Source organism: Paecilomyces variotii, assembly GCF_004022145.1.
Source record: "Paecilomyces variotii strain CBS 101075 chromosome Unknown C8Q69scaffold_6, whole genome shotgun sequence".
Lineage (NCBI taxonomy): Eukaryota > Fungi > Ascomycota > Eurotiomycetes > Eurotiales > Thermoascaceae > Paecilomyces > Paecilomyces variotii.
In genome coordinates, this window is record NW_021167145.1 from 1,328,254 (window position 1) to 1,351,382 (window position 23,129).

The 23,129-nt window shown below is 22.8% G+C and overlaps 1 protein-coding gene across 1 annotated transcript; it reads left to right on the forward strand.

Moving 5' to 3' along the window:
- Positions 1–1,319: 1,319 nt before the first annotated feature.
- Positions 1,320–1,797, forward strand: C8Q69DRAFT_507607 (hypothetical protein; the record flags this gene model as incomplete). Its single annotated transcript, XM_028632902.1, has 2 exons — positions 1,320–1,447; positions 1,500–1,797. 2 exons carry the CDS (start codon positions 1,320–1,322, stop codon positions 1,795–1,797), a joined length of 426 nt encoding a protein of 141 aa, XP_028484887.1.
- Positions 1,798–23,129: the final 21,332 nt, after the last annotated feature.

Here is a 23,129-nt window from a genome sequence, read left to right on the forward strand (position 1 = left end):
ATGGCCGTCAATAATATGTGGTTAACATAATGTCACCTGGAAATTCTGATCTGTAAATCGACTTCGTGTACGCATGTCAACGCTGCATGCAACGAGCGACCTGGACTGAGCTTGCATACTTAGTGAAGACTAGCTCGAAGCTAATTCTTACCTTGCACCTGCATGATAAATGAAGCCGTCATCAATGTGCGGTTCTCATTATACATAGCTCCGAATGATCTATTCCCAAAGGACAGACCGAGAATGTCTAACCTGATCATAGTTCGGAAGTACCCGGAGTATAATAGACGTCTTGTATGGTTCAGTGAATATCGTACTAAATTCTGACATTTTAGCTCAGAACATTTCTATGAGGAGCTGTACGTAACAGAAACTTGTCGAGTTCACGTTCCTGTCCTCGAGTTTGAGGTCGGTGCGTATCAGAATAACGATAACTAGATATACTTAAAAAGAATTCTGAATGAAGGATGGTCCTCCGTACGAGGAACAGGCTTGCTGAGGAAATGGGAGAGAAGCTCCTCCGGAATTTCTCGTAGCAAAGAAATCACTCAGAAGCCTCAAAGCCGTATGTGGATCTGATGAGCGTCATTAAGACAGCCAGAAAACAGTTATCTAACAACCTTGCCTTTAACTTAAATATGCTCCATCTTATGTATTGAGGTCGATGAATGGCACTTTTGTCGAGGCTTTCTTGTGTCCATTCTTGCGGCCGTACGCGCATAAACACCAAGCCTCGATGTTTTACACCGGACCACTTGTTTAGGCAGACTATTGAAATCCCCATCAATACGTGTTTCTGTATGCCTCTATCGAAGTCCAGTTATAGCGCTTCAAACCATCCTTTGTTGCTTGCAGTCCTAACGGAGATTTGAGTCGACACATAGATGGTTACAGTAACAGTCCAAATAAGAGCTGGTAAGCCACTGAAGACGAAAGCTATTCACCAAAAGAGAGATGGAACAACAGTCCGAGATCTGCTTTAACCATACTAAACGCCAAACGAGGTTTCACTATTTAGTTTCATCCCCTTCAGCTGTGTCACTTTCTATTCTTGGCAGTACTCGGCCGTTTTGTATTTCTGAATTAGGCTAGTGGTTTCTTGTTATGGAAACATATCGCATATGAAGCGGTTTCTATTAAATAACGAGATGATGCTCCCAGTGATGCATTGAACATCAGCTTTCGCTCAAATATTTTCTCTTTTCTTTCTTGCTCGAGTTAATACAGAAGGCCTGGTGCCTGGCATTCCTTCATTTTACCTTTCCATTCTGCCGACAACAAAAAATCTGCATTGCATCAGCATAATATACAAAATAAATATGCATAAATTCGGTATTCTTGCTGCTTTGTTCGTGGGATTCGCATCAGCCCTCCCAGCCCCAGCACCAGCGAGCACAGAAGTCGACCCTAATGCCGTCACCGACACCGTTTGCACAGACCCAGGCGTGTAAGTTATGTCCATATCTAATTTGGTGGTGTAGCGGCTGAACTCCTATCAGAACATTAGATAGCCACAATATCAATGTCGCGCTTCTCGGGATCTGTGGTGGCATCGCCGGCTCGATCGAACAATGTCAAGGCGAACCTACCGCTACCAGCGGCGAATCCGGTGATGCTCGATTCGACCTCCAGGCAGAAACGGCTGGAACAACAATTATAATCACCAAAGGCCGTTGGGAGCATTGTGTTGCAGCTGCTAGGGCGACATGCGGTGATAGTCCATTCAACAGTACTTGCATCGGAGGGGCGAATGACAACAAAAATAATGTCTTGTTCCAGCTGAGCCAGAACAATTAGATAAAGGGGACATTGCAGATAAACTGAATATTATCTCAACATCATCATCTTCTTCTTTTTTCCTGCTCATAGATGTAGAAATCAATATGCATAACGATACCCACTTGGACACAAGATACTGGGAGCTCTTGAGCATTCAGGTTTCATGTCTTCGAGGAAGCTTGCTGCGAGTATCTCCATTGAACGTGGATGAGACACATTGTGGGAGTGGCAGACCGGCCGCAGTCTCAGATGAGACACAAGACCCAGGGCCCATTAGAAGCGCATGAGAAGACAACCAGAAAATAGCCAGCTTCGAATTTAGATCACCGCCTGACTTCAATATTATAGATTGGTTAGTCCGCCATTCAGCTTTCTATGGCCCCTTTCGGAAATCAGGGTGTGCAACTTGGTGTATCACTGGAGGCTGCTGATTCCTCACTGAAATTCATATGGAACCTTGCGCCGTCTATATACGTACAAACTTTTCCATTCAAATATTGACATTTATGATAGCAGAAATTTGCCTCTATGCGGCACATAAACGAGTGAGATACTAGGGACCTGTGTAGGTAGGTACCCTCCGATCTATGATCAGATGCTCTATGATAGTTAGAAGCTGTGATGATTAGCACTGTACAGACATACGTCAGTAGACTGAAGAATTACAAGAACTAGCATTGCCATCCACTCAGAACAACTTATTTACATTAACATTGAAATATCTTCCAGGTCTTAATTACAACGCCATCCTCCGACGAATCACATGACTGGAAGTACAGATTTGACCGTGGCGCAGTGCATGCATGCTCGCCACAGAGCCACGTCAGAAGTATTCAAAGTACTCTACAATAACTGACAGGCAACAACTTTACTCATTTATATTATCATAATTGAAAACACGAGAATATAATGAGGCTACGTGCCCCAACGGCTCTTCGGGCGAGATATGTGTTGACGACGCCAGCTGCGCCACATCCCAACGGAGACGATGTGTCTCTGCTATAGGAGCTTGTAGCGCAAGGATACGCTTCATTTTGAGTATTGGTGGAAGAACGATCGGTGTAAGAATCAGTTCCTTGTGATTGGACGCCTCTCGCTTGAAGTATTCAAGCATGGTGGTAGAAGCGGCGTTGGCAACGTGGAAAATGCATCGGATTTCTTATTCGCGGAATATTATCGTTTTTATTCCGAGGCGGCACTGACATTGCTGCGGTTGAAATGCAGAGAAGTTTCAGCTGAACACTACCGTAGTGAAGCATGCGTATTATCCGATGTTTCTCGAACTCAAGCCGTGACTTGAATAATGATTCCCATTATCCGGCTGTAAGTTAACAAACAAGTATATAGTGGCCAATCAAATAAGAGACCAAGGGTTTAGTCCTACCAGACATGGTTAGTTACTTTTTACTAACAGCATCAGATAGGGTATTTATCCGTGTTCACCGTGTAATTGCTTGTCAGTTAACATTGATTCGGCTAACTGTTATAATAGCAGCATAAACTAAACTAATCAACTGTAATTTGACTATCTAATCGAATAACATTTATTGTTGTCCTATACTGAGCAATAATGATAATTAATAACTACCTACAAGCTCTTAGGCCACGCTACGCGTGTCCCGGACTTGCTTACAGATTTTACAGCCAGCCAGTTAATACAGACCTAAAGCTATTACTTATCTTTAATTTAAGATTTAAATTAGTATATAAGAGCTTTATACATAGTTTTAAGTAGAGAATTTAAAAATATTAGATATAAAACAATTCAGGTTTAAGGCCCCTAAGGGCCCTAAACTTAAATCCTATAAGTAAATTAAGTAGTTATATAATTAAAAGAATCCCTTTATTCTATACTTTAAAGCAATTAGCCTTAAGACCTATATAATACCTATATCTATAATTTTATAGTAAAATATCTTAGCATTTACCTTAAGCTTTAGAATTTTAATATTTATATTTATAGTTAGTATATATAACTATATTAGCTTAGCATATATATTTAGCTAATAAGAGGGCCTAAAAGTTAGCGGGTCTAAAAAGTTTTAATATTTTTATAGATAGTTATTCTGCGCAATTATATTAACTTAGTATTTACCTTAAGCTAATAAAAGGACCTAAAAGTTAATAGGTCTAAAAACTTTTAATATTCTTATAGATATTAAGGTATAAGCTTAAGAAGTAGGTTAGAATAAGTAGAATAAGGAAGTTAATACTAGGACTAGCTATAAGATCTCTATCTAGCTAATTTAGACTAAAATAAGCTATTATAGGCAGGCTTAGTAAATAAGATATAGCTTAAAAAGTTTAAATTTAGATTAAGCTATATACTGAAGATATCTTTATAAGATTATATAATACTTTATATAAGTATTAGCTAATAGATCTCTATCTCTTATATTGGTATTATAATAATATTTCTCTCTTTAAAGTTAAGCTTTATTAAGATTATCCCTTAGCTTTAACTTATTTAAATAGTAATTATAGAAGTTTATAATAATTTTTTAAATATATTGTAGATAGTATATAGGCTCTTTAATTAAATTATTATAGCCTAATTACTTAATAATATATTATAGTTAAGGGCCTTTTTATCTATAATATTTTTATTAGGAGTTTAGAATATCTTTAATAATTTATTTTTTAAGGCTATTAATTTTAATAGGCAGTAATAAAGATTATCTTTATTTAAATATAGGGTTTTTAGTAATAAGACAGAATAGGCTAATATTAAATATAGGATAAATATATATTAAGACAGGCAGATTAAGCTAATAAATATATAGGCTAATAATCTTAGTAATATAGAATAGGCTAAGATTCTTTTAATTAAGTTTTTTCTAAAGGCGTTAAATATAAATATTCTAGGTATTTAATTAAATAGACTATCTTATATAATAGTAATAGGCTAAGATTTAGCAATAATTAATCTACTCTTTATAATAGGCTTAGGCAATATAGATCTAAGTATAGATATAATCTATAATATCTTATATCTTTTTAATAAAGGCTTTAATATCTCTAATAATAGGCTAGTTTATAGATTAAATAGGCTTAAATCTTATATATAGATAGAACCTATAGTTAGTAAAAAAGAATAATATTTTAATAGTTTTAGAATAGTAGGAGTTTAATATAAATTTAGCTAAAGATAATTAGTTAACCTAATTATCTTATAGATAGCTAATATAAATATACAGGTATTATTTTAGGATAGTATTTATTCTTTTAATCTAATTATTAGTCTTAAAGTAATAAATAGTAAATAATAGGTTTATAATATCTAAATATTAAGTTAGGTATTTTTAGAAAGTAGTAATAAATTAGGGGCCTTAATTAAATATTATAGTCTTTAATAGCCTATAAAGCTTTTATATATAATAAATATATAATTATACTACTCCTTTAATATTATAAATAGTCTAATAAAGAATAAAATATCTTATCTTTATAAGTTAATTTATAATAATTAATATAGTATTATAATTTTAGCATAATATAAGTCTAGTAATAAAATTTATTAAGATATCTTATTAAAAGTATTTAAGGATAAAAAGCTAGTATAAGACTCTTTAATAGCCTTTATTTAAGAATATAATATAATAGCAGATATAATAATTCTGGGTCTAGCAATTTATATATTAGTATATATTTAGCTAATAGTACTTTTATAAGATTAAGTTATAAAGCTTATATTTTTTAAGGTATTTAGGTATATACTTATTATAATATTCTTATAATAAATAGGTTTTTAGCTTATTATAATTAAGAATATATAGATAGTTTTTATAATATAGGTATCTTCCTCTTTACTAGCAGTTAGCTAATATAATTTTAGGGTAATAATTAGCTTTATAATCTAAGGCTTATAAAATAGACTATATTAAATTATTAGATAGATAAGCTATATTTAGCAGATTTTTAATATTAGATAAGTATTTTAGTTTATTAGGCATAGTAAGGGAATTTAACTAATTTTATTTAATAGGCTAGGCTATTTCTTTAATAGGCTAAATAATTTTTTTAGTGGACTAAATTATTTCTTTAGCAGATTAAATAATTTTAATAGACTAGTTAGGCGGTAGAGTAAACTAAATAAATTCTCTAAGCTAAATAGATTAATATCTTAGAGCAGATTAAGTAAGTATTTCTATAAGTTTAATAGAATTTCTAACTTCTTAAGCTATTAGATTAATAAAATAAATATATTTTATTATTTAACTTTTAGTAATAGCTTCTAATTTTAGAGATCTCTAAATCTATAGATTAAGATTTTCCTTCTTTAAGACTATCTAGCTCTAATATTATAGCTATTTATCTCTCTCCTTAAGGAGATTCTCTAACCTCCTAGTTAGGGCATTAGGCTTTATTCTTTACTTTCTAAGTTAATATATAATTTAGAAATTAAACTAAGATAAAAATTTAGATTAATAGGCCTATTACTAGTTTAATAGCTTAATTAATATAAAGTATTCTAGATTATAATAGTCTATAATAATTTTAATTAATAATAGTATATTTTTAAGCTTAAGGCGCTATTCCTTAAAGTAGTAAATAATTACTAATAGTTCTTTATTATAAATCTTATAATTATACTCTATAGTAAAGAGCTTCTTTAAGAAAAATATAATAGGATATAAGATTCCTTTATTATTATACTAGGATATAACTTTAGCTAATATATAGTTAGATAAATTAGTTTTAATTATAACCTTATAGGTCTAATTAAATAGCTTTAAGATTAGGGCTTAAATAAATGCTTCTTTTAAGGTTTTAAAACTAGACTAATAGGCGGGTATTTAATTAAAGGGAACTCCCTTCTAAGTTAAGCTTATAAGTAGTATAATTATCTTAAAAAAGTTATAAATAAACTAATAATAAAAGTTACTAAACCTAATAAAGGCTTATATATTAATTATATAGGTTAGGGTCTTCTATTTAATAATTGTTTTTACCTTATCTAAGTCTATTTTAATATAGTTTTAGCTAATAATAATATTTAAGAACTTAGTCTTAGAGATAATAAACTTACATTTTTAGATTTTTATATATAGGCCTGCTTTATATAGCTTTTATAAGATAGTATAGATATATTAAATATATTTAAAATAAGTTATACTATATATTAAGATATTGTTAAGATATATAGTATAAAAGATATTAAGGTAATCTTGCAGAGTATTATTAATAAACTATTAGAATATTGCTAATACTTCTATTAAATTAAATAGTATTATTAGTAATTTAAATAGGCTAAATTAAGTGCGAAAAGTAGTTAGGTATTTTTATCTCTTTTTAATATAAAGATTATTAAATATAGAATAATATTAATCTTTATAAAGTACTTTATTCCTTTTAGATTATTTAGGGTCTCTTTAATTAAAGGCAGGGGGTATTAATCTTTAATAGTTATTATATTTAGGGCTTAGTAATTTATATAGATCTATATTTCTCTATTAGGCTTTTTAATAAATAAAATTAGGGATATAGCAGGTAATAAGCTTAGGCAGATAAATTCCTTTCTTAGGTTTTTTTTAATCTATTCCTTTAGGATTTTTAATTTATTTTAAGATATAGTATATAGAGGTTTAAAGAGAAGTAACTTCTTTTCTAGCAGCTTAATATTATAATTATAAGAATAATATAATAATAGGCGCTTAGCCTTCTTAGGAAAAAAGATATTAATATAATTCTTAAACTTTTTAAATAATAGGTAGGTAGAATCTTTTTTTTAGATTTATTTAATTTTTAAAGCAGTATCTAAGTCCTTTAAGGTAATTATAAATATTTAGGCATTTTTTTAGGTATAAATAGAATAGGCAGCTAAAAAAATAAAGGCTATATTTCTCTTTTTTAGTTCTTTAGGTTTTAAGGGTAAGTATTAGGGTAAAGTCTTTAGAGAAATATTATATAGGGTAAGTATTTTAATTAGCTTTAGGGGTATATTATAATTCTTTTAATAATAATTATTATTAAAAGCAATATTATAAGCAGTAAATTATAAGTATAGGTTATAGCGCTTTAATTAGGGAAGTCTTAAGATAATAAGATAGTGTACTAGTTAAATAATATAGAACTTAGTATCTTTTTTAAAATAATCTTTAATTCTTATATTTATCTAGATATAGTATATAATCTTCTTATCCTCTAGTTCTTTTCTATTAAATATATATAGGGTAATTAGGCTCTTTAAGGGGATAAGCTCTAACTTCTAGTTTTTAGCCTATCTTTAGTTTATAAATTCTTATTCTTTAATTCTAGTATTAAGTAGGGCATAAATTAATAGGCAAATCTTTTTCTTCTTTTTTTCTAGTATTATAAGTAATATTATTAATTTTAATTATTATAGATATTTCTTAAGGTTAATTCTATAAATAATAGCGGTAGAAATTTAAATAATATATAGTTCTTAAGCCTAGCTATAACTTATTCTAAGCTTACTCCTTTTATTAAAGATTAGCTAAGAGATAAATTATATAAGTTTAAGAATTAGATTGCCTAAAGAATTTAAGGGCGGGGTTTATATATAGCTATAGTCTAAATCTTCTAATAATTATTTAAGTATAGGTAATTTCTAATATAATATTCTAGGGAGCTATATTAGAAGCAGGCGCTAGTTTTATAATATAATAGGCTATACTCTCTTCTATTTAGGCGTTTAAAAATATTTAAATCTATTAAATTATATAATTATATTAGGGCTAGTTTACTTTTTTATATAGGGCTTTTTTAAGGCTAATTATTATATTTTATAGCTAGGGCGGGACTTAGAGTAAATAAAAGAGACTAGATATATTAAGCGGGTTTTAAAATAGTAATATAAGTCTTTATAATAAGAGGCTAGTTTATAATATATTAGCAGCGGTAGTTCTTAAGATCTTACAGGAATTTAATAAATTAGTAATATTTATAACTTAGGGGCTAGCTATATAATAATATTCTTTAAAGTTCTTAACTAATAGTTTATTTAAGTAAGGTAAATAGTATTTCTTTAGATATTTCTCCTTCTAGTATTAGGCGCTAAAACTTAATAAAGAAGATTTTAAATTCTTTATTAATTTAATAGAGGTTAAATAATTTATTATATATATTATTTATATAATTAGGATTATTAAATATATGCTCTAAAATATTTAAAATCTCTTAATAATTGCTAAGAATATAGGTCCTATCTCTAATATATAGTAATATTTAGATATAAGGCGCATTCTTTAAGCAATTAGTTATATAGGCTATATAGCTCTAGGAGGTTAAGAATTAATCTTAATTAATTATTATCTTCCCCTAGATTTAGGCTATAAAGCGCTAAAAGTCCTTTTAGTTACCTTTAAATTTATTAAAATTAGGGAATTTTTCTAAAAGTTTAGGGGTAAAAGAAGATATAATAGTAAGTATTTTAAATATTCTTACTAGAGTAACTGTAGGCCTCTTAATATTAGGCTTAGATTTAGATATAAATAGAGGTATATTTATAGTAGGTATAACTATATAATAGGCCTAATCTCTCTTAAAGATAGCCTAAATATACTATTATTCTTTTTTCTAAAGCTAGGTCTTTTAATATTATTAAACGGCCTTAAATTTAATAACTTCTTATTTAAGTCTTTATTAAATAATAGTAAATTCTTACTAAAGCTTTTAAAAATATATTTTAGCCTAATAATTTATCTTATTTATAGCAGTCTTAGCTTTACTAATATATTTATATATTAGGTAATAGTAATTATATTATTCTAGCCTATAGCTAGTAGTAATATATTTAATAAACTCTTCTAGAGTTATTAGCAGGAATAGGAGAATTAGGGTAAGTATTATTAATAATATTAACTCCTGGGTTAGAGCTATATAGTATTAAAATATAGGCTTAAAAAGCGGGTTAAAATAAGTAGAATAAGAAAGTTAATATTAGGACTAGCTATAGGATCTTTATCTAACTAATTTAGATTAGAACAGGCTATTATAAGTAGGCTTAATAAATAAGATATAGCTTAAAGAGCTTAAATTTAGATTAAGCTATATGCTGAAGATATCTTTATGAGATTATATAATACCTTATATAAGCATCAGCCGGTAGATCTCTATCTCCTATGCTAGCACCGTAATAATAGATAGTTATTCTGTATAATTATACTAGCTTAGTATTTATTTTAAGCTAATAAGAGGACTTAAATCTTTATAGGCCTTAAGTAGTTTTATACTTCTAATTGCTCTATACTAATATTTTCTATATTTAAGAGAATCTAATTAGCCTAAGAGACCTAAGAAGACTTAATTAGCTTAAGGGACTTAATACTAAAGTTTTATATTATTTACTTAGATAAGCCCTTAAGCTATACTATATATATCCTAGACTTACTTACAGATTTTATAGCTAGCCAGTTAATATAGACTTAAAGCTATTATCTTATTTTAAATTTAAATTAGTATATAAGAGTTTTATACTTAGTTTTAAGTAGAGAATTTAAAGATATTAAATATAAAATAATTTAGATTTAGGGCCCCTAGAGGCCCTAAACTTAAATCCTGTAAATAAATTAAGTAATTATATAATTAAAAAAATCCCTTTATTCTATACTTTAAAGCAAATAGCCTTAAGATCTATATAATACCTATAATTTTATAGTAAAATATCTTAGTATTTACTTTAGCTTTAGAATTTTAATATTTGCACCTATAATTAGTATATATAATTATATTAGCTTAGTATATATATTTAGCTAATAAGAGAGCTTAAAAGTTAATAGGTCTAGAGAGTTTTAATATTTTTATAGATAGTTATTCTGCGTAACTATATTAACTTAATATTTCCTTTTAGCTAATAAGTATTATAGTGCTAGCATAGAGAATTATATAAGAAGTTATATAATCTTGCAAAAATATCTTTAGCATATAGCTTAATTTAAATTTAAGCTCTTTAAGCTATATCTTATTTATTAAGCCTGCTTATAATAGCCTATTCTAGTTTAAATTAGCTAAATAAAGATCTTATAGCTAGTCCTAGTATTAACTATTTTATTCTATTTATTCTAACCTACTTCTTAAGCCTATATTTTAATATTATATAGCTCTTACCTAGAAGTTAATATTATTAATAATATCTGCCTTAATTCCTCTATTCCTGCTAATAATTCTAGGAGAGTTTATTAAATATATTATTATTAACTATAAGCTAGAATAATATAATTATTATTGCTTAATATATAAATATATTAATAAAGCTAAGACTACTATAAATAAGATAAATTATTAGGCTAAAATATACTTTTAAAAGCTTTAGTAAGAATTTGCTATTATTTAATAAAGACTTAAATAAAAAATTACTAAACTTAAGGCTATTTAATAATATTAAAAGACTTAACTCTAGGAAAAAAAATAGTAATATATTTAAGCTATCTTTAAGAAGAATTAGGCCTATTATATAATTATACCTATTATAAATATACCTTTATTTATATTTAAATCTAAGCCTAATATTAAGAGGCTTATAGCTGCTTTAATAAGAATATTTAAAATATCTATTATTATACCTTCTTTCGCCCTTAGATTTTTAAAGAAACTTTTTAATCTTAATAAGTTTAAAGGTAATTAAAAGGATCTTTAGCACTTTATAATCTAAATCTAGGGGAAGATAATAATTAATTAAGATTAATTCTTAATCCTTTAAAGCTATATAGCCTATATAATTAATTACTTAAAGGATATACCTTATATTTAAATATTACTATATATTAGAGATAGAACCTATATTCTTAGTAATTATTAAGAGATTCTAGATATTCTAAAACATATATTTAATAATCTTAATTATATAAATAATATATATAATAAACTATTTAACCTCTATTAAATTAATAAAAAATTTAGAATTTTTTTTACTAAGTTCTAGTACTTAATACTAAAAAAAGAAATATTTAAAAGAATATTATTTATCCTACTAAAATAAGCTATTAGCTAAAAATTTTAAGAAATATTATTATATAGCTAGCCCCTAAGTTATAAATATTATTAATTTATTAAGTTTCTATAAGACCTTAAGAACTACTGCTATTAATATATTATAAACTAGCCCTTTACTATAAAAACCTATATTATTATTTTAAAATCTATTTAATATACTTAGTCTCTTTTATTTATTCTAAGTTTTATTCTAATTATAAAATATAATAGCTAGCCTTAGAAAAGCCCTATATAAAAAAATAAACTAACCCTAATATAGCTATATAATTTAATAGATTTAAATACTTCTAAATACTTAAGCAAGAGAGAATATAGTCTATTATATTATAAAACTAGTATATACTTTTAATATAGCTCTCTAAAATATTATATTAGAGATTACCTATACTTAAATAACTGCTAGAAGATTTAAACTATAGCTATATATAAACCCTATCTTTAAACTCCTTAAATAATCTAGTTCTTAGATTTATATAGTTTATTTCTTAGCTAATTTTTAGCAAAAGAAATAAATCTAGAATAAATTATAGCTAAGCTTAAGAACTATATATTATTTAAATCTCCGCTACTATTATTTATAAAATTAATCTTAAAAAAATACTTATAATAATTAAAATTAATAATACTGCTTATAATATTAGAAAAAAAAAGAAAAAGATCTGCCTGCTAATTTATGCCCTGCTTAATATTAGAGCTAAAGGATAAAGATTTATAAACTAAGAATAGGCTAAAGATTAGAAGTTAAAGCTTATTCCCTTAAAAAGCCTAATTATTCTATATATATTTAATAGAAGAGAACTAGAGAATAAGAAGATTATATATTATATCTAAATAGATATAAGAATTAAAGATTACTTTAAAAAAGATACTAAGTTCTATATTATCTAATTAGCACACTATTCTATTATTTTAAAACTCCCTTAATTAAAGTATTATAACCTATATTTATAATTTATTATTTATAATATTACTTTTAATAATAATTATTATTAAAAAAATTATAATATATCTTTAAAGCTAACTATAATACTTACTCTATATAATATTTCTCTAAAAGCTTTATCTTAATATCTGCCTCTAAGACCTAGAAGATTAGAAAAGAGAAATATAGCTTTTATTTCTTTAGCCGCCTATTCTATCTATATCTAAAAAAATATTTAAATATTTATAATTATCTTAAAGGATCTAGATACTGCTTTAAAGATTAAATAAGTCTAGAAAGAAGATTTTACCTACTTATTGCTTAAAAAATTTAAGAATTATATTAATATCTTTTTTCTTAAGAAGGCTAAGTATTTGCTATTATATTATTTTTATAATTATAATATTAAGCTATTAGAGAAGAAGTTACTTCCTTTTAAATTCTTATATATTATATCTTAAAATAAATTAAAGGTCTTAAAAGAATAAATTAAAAAAAATCTAAGAAAGAGATTTATTTACCTAAGCTTATTATCTATTATATCTTTAATTCTATTTATTAAAAAGCCTAGTAGAGGAATATAGATCTATATAGATTACTAAGCCTTAAATATAATAATTATTAAAAACTAATATCCCTTACTTTTAATTAAGAAGACTCTAAATAATTTAAAAGGAATAAAGTACTTTATAAAGATTAATATTATTTCTATATTTAATAACCTTTATATTAAGAAAGAATAAGAATATCTAACTGCCTTTTATACTTAACTTAGCCTATTTAAATTATTAATAATATTATTTAGCTTAATAGAAGTATTAATAATATTTTAAAGGTTTATTAATAATACTCTATAAAATTATCTTAATATCTTTTATATTATATATCTTAATAATATTCTAGTATATAATATAACCTATTTTAAATATATTTAATATATCTATATTATTCTATAGAAGCTATATAAAATAGGCCTATATATAAAGATTTAGAAATATAAGTTTATTATTTTTAAGACTAAATTTTTAAATATTATTATTAGCTAAGACTATATTAAAATAGATTTAAATAAGGTAAAAATAATTGCTAAATAGAAGACCTTAATCTATATAATTAATATATAAGCCTTTATTAAGTTTAGTAACTTTTACTATTAGTTTATTTATAATTTTTTTAAGATAATTATATTACTTATAAGCTTAACCTAAAAGAAAGTTCTCTTTAATTAAATACTCGCCTATTAGTCTAGTTTTAAAGCTTTAAAAAAAGCATTTATTTAAGCCTTAATCTTAAAGCTATTTAACTAGACTTATAAGGTTATAATTAAAATTAACTTATTTAACTATATATTAGTTAGAGTTATATCTTAGTATAATAATAAAAGAATCTTATATCTTATTATATTTTTTTTAAAGAAGCTCTTTATTATAGAGTATAATTATAAAATTTATAATAAAGAACTATTAATAATTATCTATTACTTTAAGGAGTAATGCCTTAAGCTTAAAGATATACTATTACTAATTAAAATTATTATAGACTATTATAATTTAGAATATTTTATATTAATTAAGCTATTAAACTAGTAATAGGCTTATTAATCTAAGTTCTTATCTTAGTTTAACTTCTAAATTATATATTAATCTAGAAAATAAAAAATAAAGCCTAATATTTTAACTAGGAGGTTAGAAAATCTTTTTAAAAAGGGGAATAAATAGCTATAGTATTAGAGCTAAATAGTCTTAAAAAAGGAGAATTTTAATTTATAGATCTAGAGATCTTTAAAACTAGAAGCTATTATTAAAAGTTAAATAATAAGATATATTTACTTTATTAATCTAATAGCTTAAGAGGCTAGAAATCTTATTAAATCTATAGGAATATCTGCTTAATCTACTCTAAGAAGTTAATCTATTTAGTTTAGAGAACTTATTTAATCTATCCCGCTATTTAACTAGCCTATTAAGATTATTTAACTTATTAAAGAGATAATTTAGTCTATTAAAGAGATTATTTAGCCTATTAAAGAAATAGCTTAGCCTATTAAATAAAATTAATTAAATTCTCTCGCTATACCTAATAAATTAAAGTATTTATCTAATATTAAAGACCTGTTAAATATAGCTTATTTATTTAATAACTTAATATAATTTATCCTATAAGCCTTAGATTATAAGGCTAATTATTATTTTAAGATTATATTAATTAACTACTAATAAAAAGAAAGATATTTATATTATAGAAACTATTTATATATTCCTAATTATAATAAGCTAAAAGCCTATTTATTATAAGAATACTATAATAAGTATATATTTAGATACTTTAAAAAATATAAGCTTTATAATCTAATCTTATAAGAATATTATTAGCTAAATATATATTAATATATAAATTATTAGACCTAGAATTACTATATTTATTATTATATTATACTTTTAAATAAAAGCTATTAAAGAATCTTATATTAGCTCCTTATCTCTAAATACTTTTAGTAAGATATTTTAATAGATTTTATTACTAGACTTATATCTTATTAAAATTATAATACTATATTAATTACTATAGACTAATTTATAAAGATAAGGCATTTTATTCTTTACTAGGCTATTTATAATATTAAAGGAGTAGTATAATTATATATCTATTATATATAGAAGCTTTATAGGTTATTAAAGATTATAATATTTAATTAAAATCTCTAATTTATTATTACTTTCTAGAAATACCTAATTTAATGCCTAGATATTATAAATCTATTATTTATTATTTATTACCCTAAGACTAATAGTTAGATTAAGAGGATAAATACTATCTTAGAATAATATCTATGCGCTTATATTAACTATTTATAAAATAATTAAGTTAATTAGCTATCTTTAACTAAGTTTATATTAAACTCTTATTATTCTAAGACTATTAAAATATTGCCTTTTTTTACTAATTATAGGTTCTATCTATATATAGGATTTAAGTCTGTTTAGCTTATAAACTAGCCTATTATTAGAGATACTAAAACCTTTACTAGAAAAATATAAGATATTATAGATTATATTTATACCTATTATAGTACTAGTATAGAAGATAGAGATTTACCAGCTAATACTTATATAAGGTATTATATAACCTCATAAAGATATCTTTAATATATAGCTTAATTTAAATTTAAGCTTTTTAAGCTATATCTTATTTACTAAGCTTATTTATAATAGCTTATTTTAGTTTAAATTAACTAAATAAAGATTTTATAGCTAGTCCTAATATTAATTATCTTATTTTATTTATTTTAACTTACTTTTTAAGCCTATATTTTAATATTATATAGCTTCTATTTAAGAGTTAATACTATTAATAATATTTACCCTAATTTTTTTATTCCTGCTAATAATTTTAGAAAAGTTTATTAAATATATTATTACTAACTATAAGCTAGAATAATATAATTATTATTACTTAATATATAAATATATTAGTAAAGCTAAGACTATTATAAATAAGATAAATTATTAAATTAAAATATACTTTTAAAAGCTTTAGTAAAAATTTACTATTATTTAATAGAGACTTAAATAAGAAGTTATTAAATTTAAGGCTATTTAATAATATTAGAAGATTTAGCTTTAAGAAAAAGAATAGTAGTATATTTAAGCTATTTTTAAAAGAGATTAGGCCTATTATATAATTATACCTACTATAAATATATCTCTATTTATACTTAAATCTAAGCCTAATATTAAGAGGCCTATAATTATTTTAATAGGAATATTTAAAATGCCTATTATTATACTTTCTTCTATTCTTAGATTTTTAAAGAGACTCTTTAATCTTAATAAGTTTAAAGGCAATTAAAAGGACCTTTAGCACTTTATAGCCTAAATCTAAGAGAAGATAATAATTAATTAAGATTAATTCCTAACCTTTTAAAGCTATATAATTTATATAATTAATTACTTAAAGAATGTGCCCTATATTTAAATATTACTATATATTAGAGATAGGACCTATATTTTTAATAATTATTAAGAGATTCTAAATATTTTAAAACATATATTTAATAATCTTAATTATATAAATAATATATATAATAAACTATTTAACCTCTATTAAATTAATAAAAAATTTAGAATTTTTTTTACTAAGTTCTAGTACTTAGTACTAAAAAAAGAAATATTTAAAAGAATATTATTTATCTTACTAGAATAAGCTATTAGCTAAAAACTTTAAGAAATATTATTATATAGCTAGCCTCTAAGTTATAAATATTATTAATTTATTAAATTCTTATAAGATCTTAAAAACTGCTGCTATTAGTATACTATAAACTAGCCCCTTATTATAAAGACTTATACTACTATTTTAAAACCCGCTTAATATATTTAATTCTTTTTATTTATTTTAAATCTTGCCTTAGCTATAAGATATAATAGCTAGTCTTAAAGAAGCCTTATATAAAAAAGTAAATTAGCTCTAGCATAGTTATATAATCTAATAGATTTAAATATTTTTAAATACCTAAATAAGAGAGAGTATAATCTATTATATTATAAAACTAGTACTTACTTTTAATATAGCTTTTTAAAATATTATATTAAAGATTACTTATATCTAGATAATTACTAGAAGATTTAAGCTATAGCTATATATAAATTTTATTCTTAAACTCTTTAGGCAATCTAATTTCTAGACTTATATAGTCTATCTTTTAGCTAGTTTTTAATAAAAGAAGTAAGCTTAGAGTAAATTATAGCTAAGCTTAAGAATTATATATTATTTAAATCTCCGCTACTATTATTTATAGAATTAACCTTAAAAAATACTTATAATAATTAAAATTAATAATATTATTTATAATATTAAAAAAGAAGAAGAAGAAGATTTATTTATTAATTTATGCCCTGCTTAATACTAGAGCTAAAGGATAAAGATTTATAGATTAAAGATAGGCTAAAGATTAAAAGTTAGAGCTTATCCCCCTAAAGAGTCTAATTATTTTATATATATTTAATAAAAGAGAATTAGAGAATAGGAAGATTATATATTATATCTAGATAAATATAAGAATTAAGAATTATTTTAAAAAAAATACTAAGTTCTATATTATTTAATTAGTATATTATCTTATTATCTTAAAACTCCCTTAATTAAAGCGCTATAATTTATACTTATAATTTATTACTTATAATATTACTTTTAATAATAATTATTATTAAAAGAATTATAATATATTCTTAAAGCTAATTATAATATTTATTTTATATAATATTCTTTTAAAGGCTTTATTTTAATACTTACCCCTAAGATCTAGAAGATTAGAAGAGAGAAATATAGTCTTTATTTTTTTAGCTGCTTATTCTGCTTATATTTAAAGAAATATCTAAATATTTATAATTATTTTAGAGGATTTAGATGCTATTCTAAAGATTAAATAAGTCTAGAAAAAAGACCCTATCCGCCTATTATTTAAGGAGTTTAAAGATTATATTAATATCTTTTTTTTTAAAGAGGCTAAGTATCTATTATTATATTATTTTTATAATTATAATATTAAGCTATTAAAAGAGAAGTTGCTTTTTTTTAAACCCCTATATATTATATCTTAAAATAAATTAAAAGTCTTAAAGGAATAGATTAAAAAAAATCTAAAAAAGAGATTTATTTATTTAAGCTTATTGCTTACTATATCTCTAATTCTATTTATTAAGAAATTTAGTAAAGGAATATAGATCTATATAAATTATTAAGCCCTAAATATAATAATTATTAAAGACTAATATTCTCTACCTTTAATTAAGAAGACCCTAAATAATCTAAAAGGAATAAAGTACTTTATAAAGATTAATATTATTTCTGTATTTAATAATCTTTATATTAAGAAAGAATAAGAATATCTAACTATTTTTTATACTTAATTTAGCCTATTTAAATTATTAATAATATTATTTAGCTTAATAAGAGTATTAGTAATATTTTAAAAGTTTATTAATAATATTCTATAAGATTACCTTAATATCTTTTATATTATATACCTTAATAATATCTTAGTATATAGTATAACTTATTCTAAATATATCTAATATATTTATATTATTCTATAGAAGCTATATAAAATAGGCCTATATATAAAGATTTAGAAATATAAGTTTATTATCTCTAAGACTAAATTTTTAGATATTATTATTAGCTAAGACTATATTAAAATAAACTTAAATAAGGTAAAAATAATTATTAAATAAAAGACCCTAATTTATATAATTAATATATAAGCCTTTATTAGGTTTAGTAATTTTTATTATTAGTTTATTTATAACTTTTTTAGGATAATTATACTGCTTATAAGCTTAACCTAGAAGGAAGTTCTCTTTAATTAAATATCTGCCTATTAGTCTAGTTTTAAAGCCCTAAAAGAAGTATTTATTTAAACTTTAATTTTAAAGCTATTTAACTAGATCTATAAGGTTATAGTTAAAATTAATTTATCTAATTATATATTAGCTAGAGTTATATCTTAGTATAATAATAAAGGAATCTTATATTCTATTATATTTTTCTTAAAGAAGCTCTTTACTATAGAGTATAATTATAAGATTTATAATAAAGAACTATTAGTAATTATTTACTGCTTTAAAGAATAATACCTTAAGCTTAAAGATATACTATTACTAAATAAAGTTATTATAGATTATTATAATCTAAAATATTTTATATTAATTAAGCTGCTAAATTAATAATAGGCTTATTAATCTAAGTTTTTATCTTAGTTTAACTTTTAAATTATATATTAACTTAAAAAATAAGAAATAAAGCCTAATACTCTAATTAAGAGATTAGAAGATCTTTTTAAGGAAAGGGATAAATAGCTATAATATTAAAGCTAAATAGTCTTAAAGAAAAAGAACTTTAATTTATAGATTTAAAGATCTTTAAAACTAAAAGCTATTATTAAAAATTAAATAATAAGATATATTTACTTTATTAATTTAATAGCTTAAAAGATTAGAAATTTTGCTAAATCTATAGAAATACCTGCTTAATTTACTTTAAGATATTAATCTATTTAGTCTAGAGAATTTATCTAGTTTATTTTACTGCCTAATTAGTCTATTAAGATTATTTAATTTATTAAAGAGATAATTTAATCTATTAAAGAGATTATTTAGTTTATTAAAAAAATAGCTCTATCTATTAAATAAAATTAATTAAGTTTTTCTATTATACTTAATAAATTAGAATATTTATTTAATATTAAAAATCTGCTAGATATAGCTTATTTATTTAATAACTTAATATAATTTATTCTATAAGCCTTAGATTATAAAGCTAATTATTACCTTAAGATTATATTAGCTAATTATTAATAAAGAGAAAGATATTTATATTATAAAGACTATTTATATATTTTTAATTATAATAAGTTAAGAGCCTACTTATTATAAGAATATTATAATAAGTATATATCTAGATATCTTAAAAAATATAAGCTTTATAATTTAATTTTATAAGAATATTACTAGCTAAATATATATTAATATATAAATTATTAAACCTAGAATTATTATATTTACTGCTATATTATACTCTTAAATAAAAGCTACTAAGAAGTTTTATACTAGCTTCTTATCCTTAAATACTTTTAATAAAATATCTTAATAGATTTTATTATTAGATTTATATCTTATTAAAATTATAATATTATATTAATTACTATAGACTAACTTATAAAAATAAGATACTTTATTTTTTATTAGGCTATTTATAATATTAAAAAAGTAATATAATTATATATCTATTATATATAGAAGCTTTATAGGCTATTAAAAACTATAATATTTAATTAAGGCTTTTAGTTTATTACTGCTTTCTAGAAATACTTAATTTAATATTTAAATATTATAAACTTACTATTTACTACCTATTATTTTAAGACTAATAATTAAATTAAAAAGATAAATATTATTTTAAAATAATACCTGCGCGCTTATATTAGCTATTTATAAAATAATTAGATTAACTAGCTATCTTTAGCTAAGTTTATATTAAACTCTTACTATTTTAAAACTATTAAAATATTACTCTTTTTTATTAATTATAGGTTCTATTTATATATAGGATTTAAGCCTATTTAGCCTATAAACTAGCCTATTATTAAAGATATTAAAGCCTTTACTAAAAAGATATAAGATATTATAAATTATATCTATATCTAGATTTATACTGCTTAAGCCTATTATAAAGAATAGACTAATTATTATTAAACCTTAGCTTATTATTATTATATAGAATAGTTTATTTAATTAAATATTTAAAATATCTATATTTAGTATCTCTAGAAGAAACTTAATTAAAAGAATCTTAGCTTATTTTATATTATTAAGGTTATTAGCCTATATATTTACTAGCTTAACTTACCTGCCTTAATATATATTTATCCTATATTTAATATTAGCCTATTTTACCCTATTATTAAAGACTCTATACTTAAATAAAGATAACCTTTATTACTGCCTATTAAAGTTAATAATTTTAAAAAATAAGTTATTAAAAATATTCTAGACTCTTAATAGAAATACTATAAATATAAAGGCCTTTAATTATAATATATTATTAAATAATTAGATTATAATAATTTAATTAAAGAGCCTATATACTATCTATAGTATACTTAAGAGATTATTATTAACTTTTATTACTATTATTTAAATAAGCTAAAGCTAGAGAATAGTCTTAATAGAGCTTAGCCTTAAAAAAAAGAGTATTATTATAATATTAATATAAGAGATAGAGATTTATTAGCTAATATTTATATAAAATATTATATAATCTTATAAAGATATCTTTAATATATAGCTTAATCTAAATTTAAGCTTTTTAAACTATATCTTATTTATTAAGCCTATTTATAATAGCCTATTTTAGTCTAAATTAGCTAGATAAAGATCTTATAGCTAGTCCTAGTATTAATTACTTTATTCTATTTATTTTAACCTATTTCTTAAGCCTATATCTTAATAATATCTAGATCTGCGCCGCTTAAGCTTATTATAAAAAATAGACTAATTACTATTAAACTCTAGCCTACTACTATTATATAGAATAGTTTATTTAGTTAAATATTTAGAATATTTATATTTAGCACTTTTAGAAGAAACTTAATTAAAAGAATCTTAGCCTATTTTATATTATTAAGGTTATTAGCCTATATATTTACTAGTTTAACCTGCCTGCCTTAATATATATTTATTCTATATTTAATATTAGCCTGCTTTACTCTATTATTAAAGACCCTATACTTAAATAAAGATAATCTTTACTACTGCCTATTAAAATTAATAGCCTTAAGGAATAAATTATTAAAGATATCTTAGACTTCTAATAGAAATATTATAAGTATAGAAACTATTAAGGTATAGGCTTAGGAAGTAGATTAGAATAAATAGAATAAGGAAATTAATACTAGGACTAGCTATAAGATCTCTATTTAGCTAATTTAAACTAGAATAAGCTATTATAAGCAGGCTTAATAAATAAAATATAGCTTAAAGGGCTTAAATTTAAATTAAGCTATATATTAAAGATATCTTTATAAGGTTATATAATATTTTATATAAATATTAGCTAATAAATCTCTATCTCTTATATTAGCACTATAATAATATTCCCCTTTTTAAAGTTAAGCTCTATTAAGACTATTCTTAAGCTTTAGCTTATTTAAATAATAATAATAAAAGTTTATAATAATTTTCTAAATATATTATAAATAATATATAAGCTCTTTAATTAAATTATTATAGCTTAACTATTTAATAATATATTATAGTTAAGGGCCTTTATATCTATAATATTCTTATTAAGAGTTTAAAATATCTTTAATAACTTATTTTTTAAAGCTATTAACTTTAATAGATAATAATAAAGATTATCTTTATTTAGGCATAAAATCTTTAATAATAAGGTAAAATAAGCTAATATTAAATATAGAATAAATATATATTAAGGCAGGTAAATTAAGCTAATAAATATATAGGCTAATAACCTTAATAATATAAAATAAGCTAAGATTCTTCTAATTAAGTTTCTTCTAGAGATACTAAATATAGATATTTTAAATATTTAATTAAATAAACTATTCTATATAATAATAATAAGCTAAGGTTTAATAATAATTAGTCTATTTTTTATAATAGGCTTAAGCAGTATAAATCTAGATATAGATATAATTTATAATATCTTATATCTTTTTAATAAAGGCTTTAGTATCTCTAATAATAGGTTAATTTATAGGCTAAATAAGCTTAAATCCTATATATAGATAGAACCTATAGTTAGTAAAAAAAGATAATATTCTAATAATCTTAGAATAATAGGAGTTTAATATAAACTTAGCTAAAGATAGCTAATTAACCTAATTATTTTATAAATAGCTAATATAGGCATATAGATATTATTTTAAGATAATATTTATTTTTTTAATCTAACT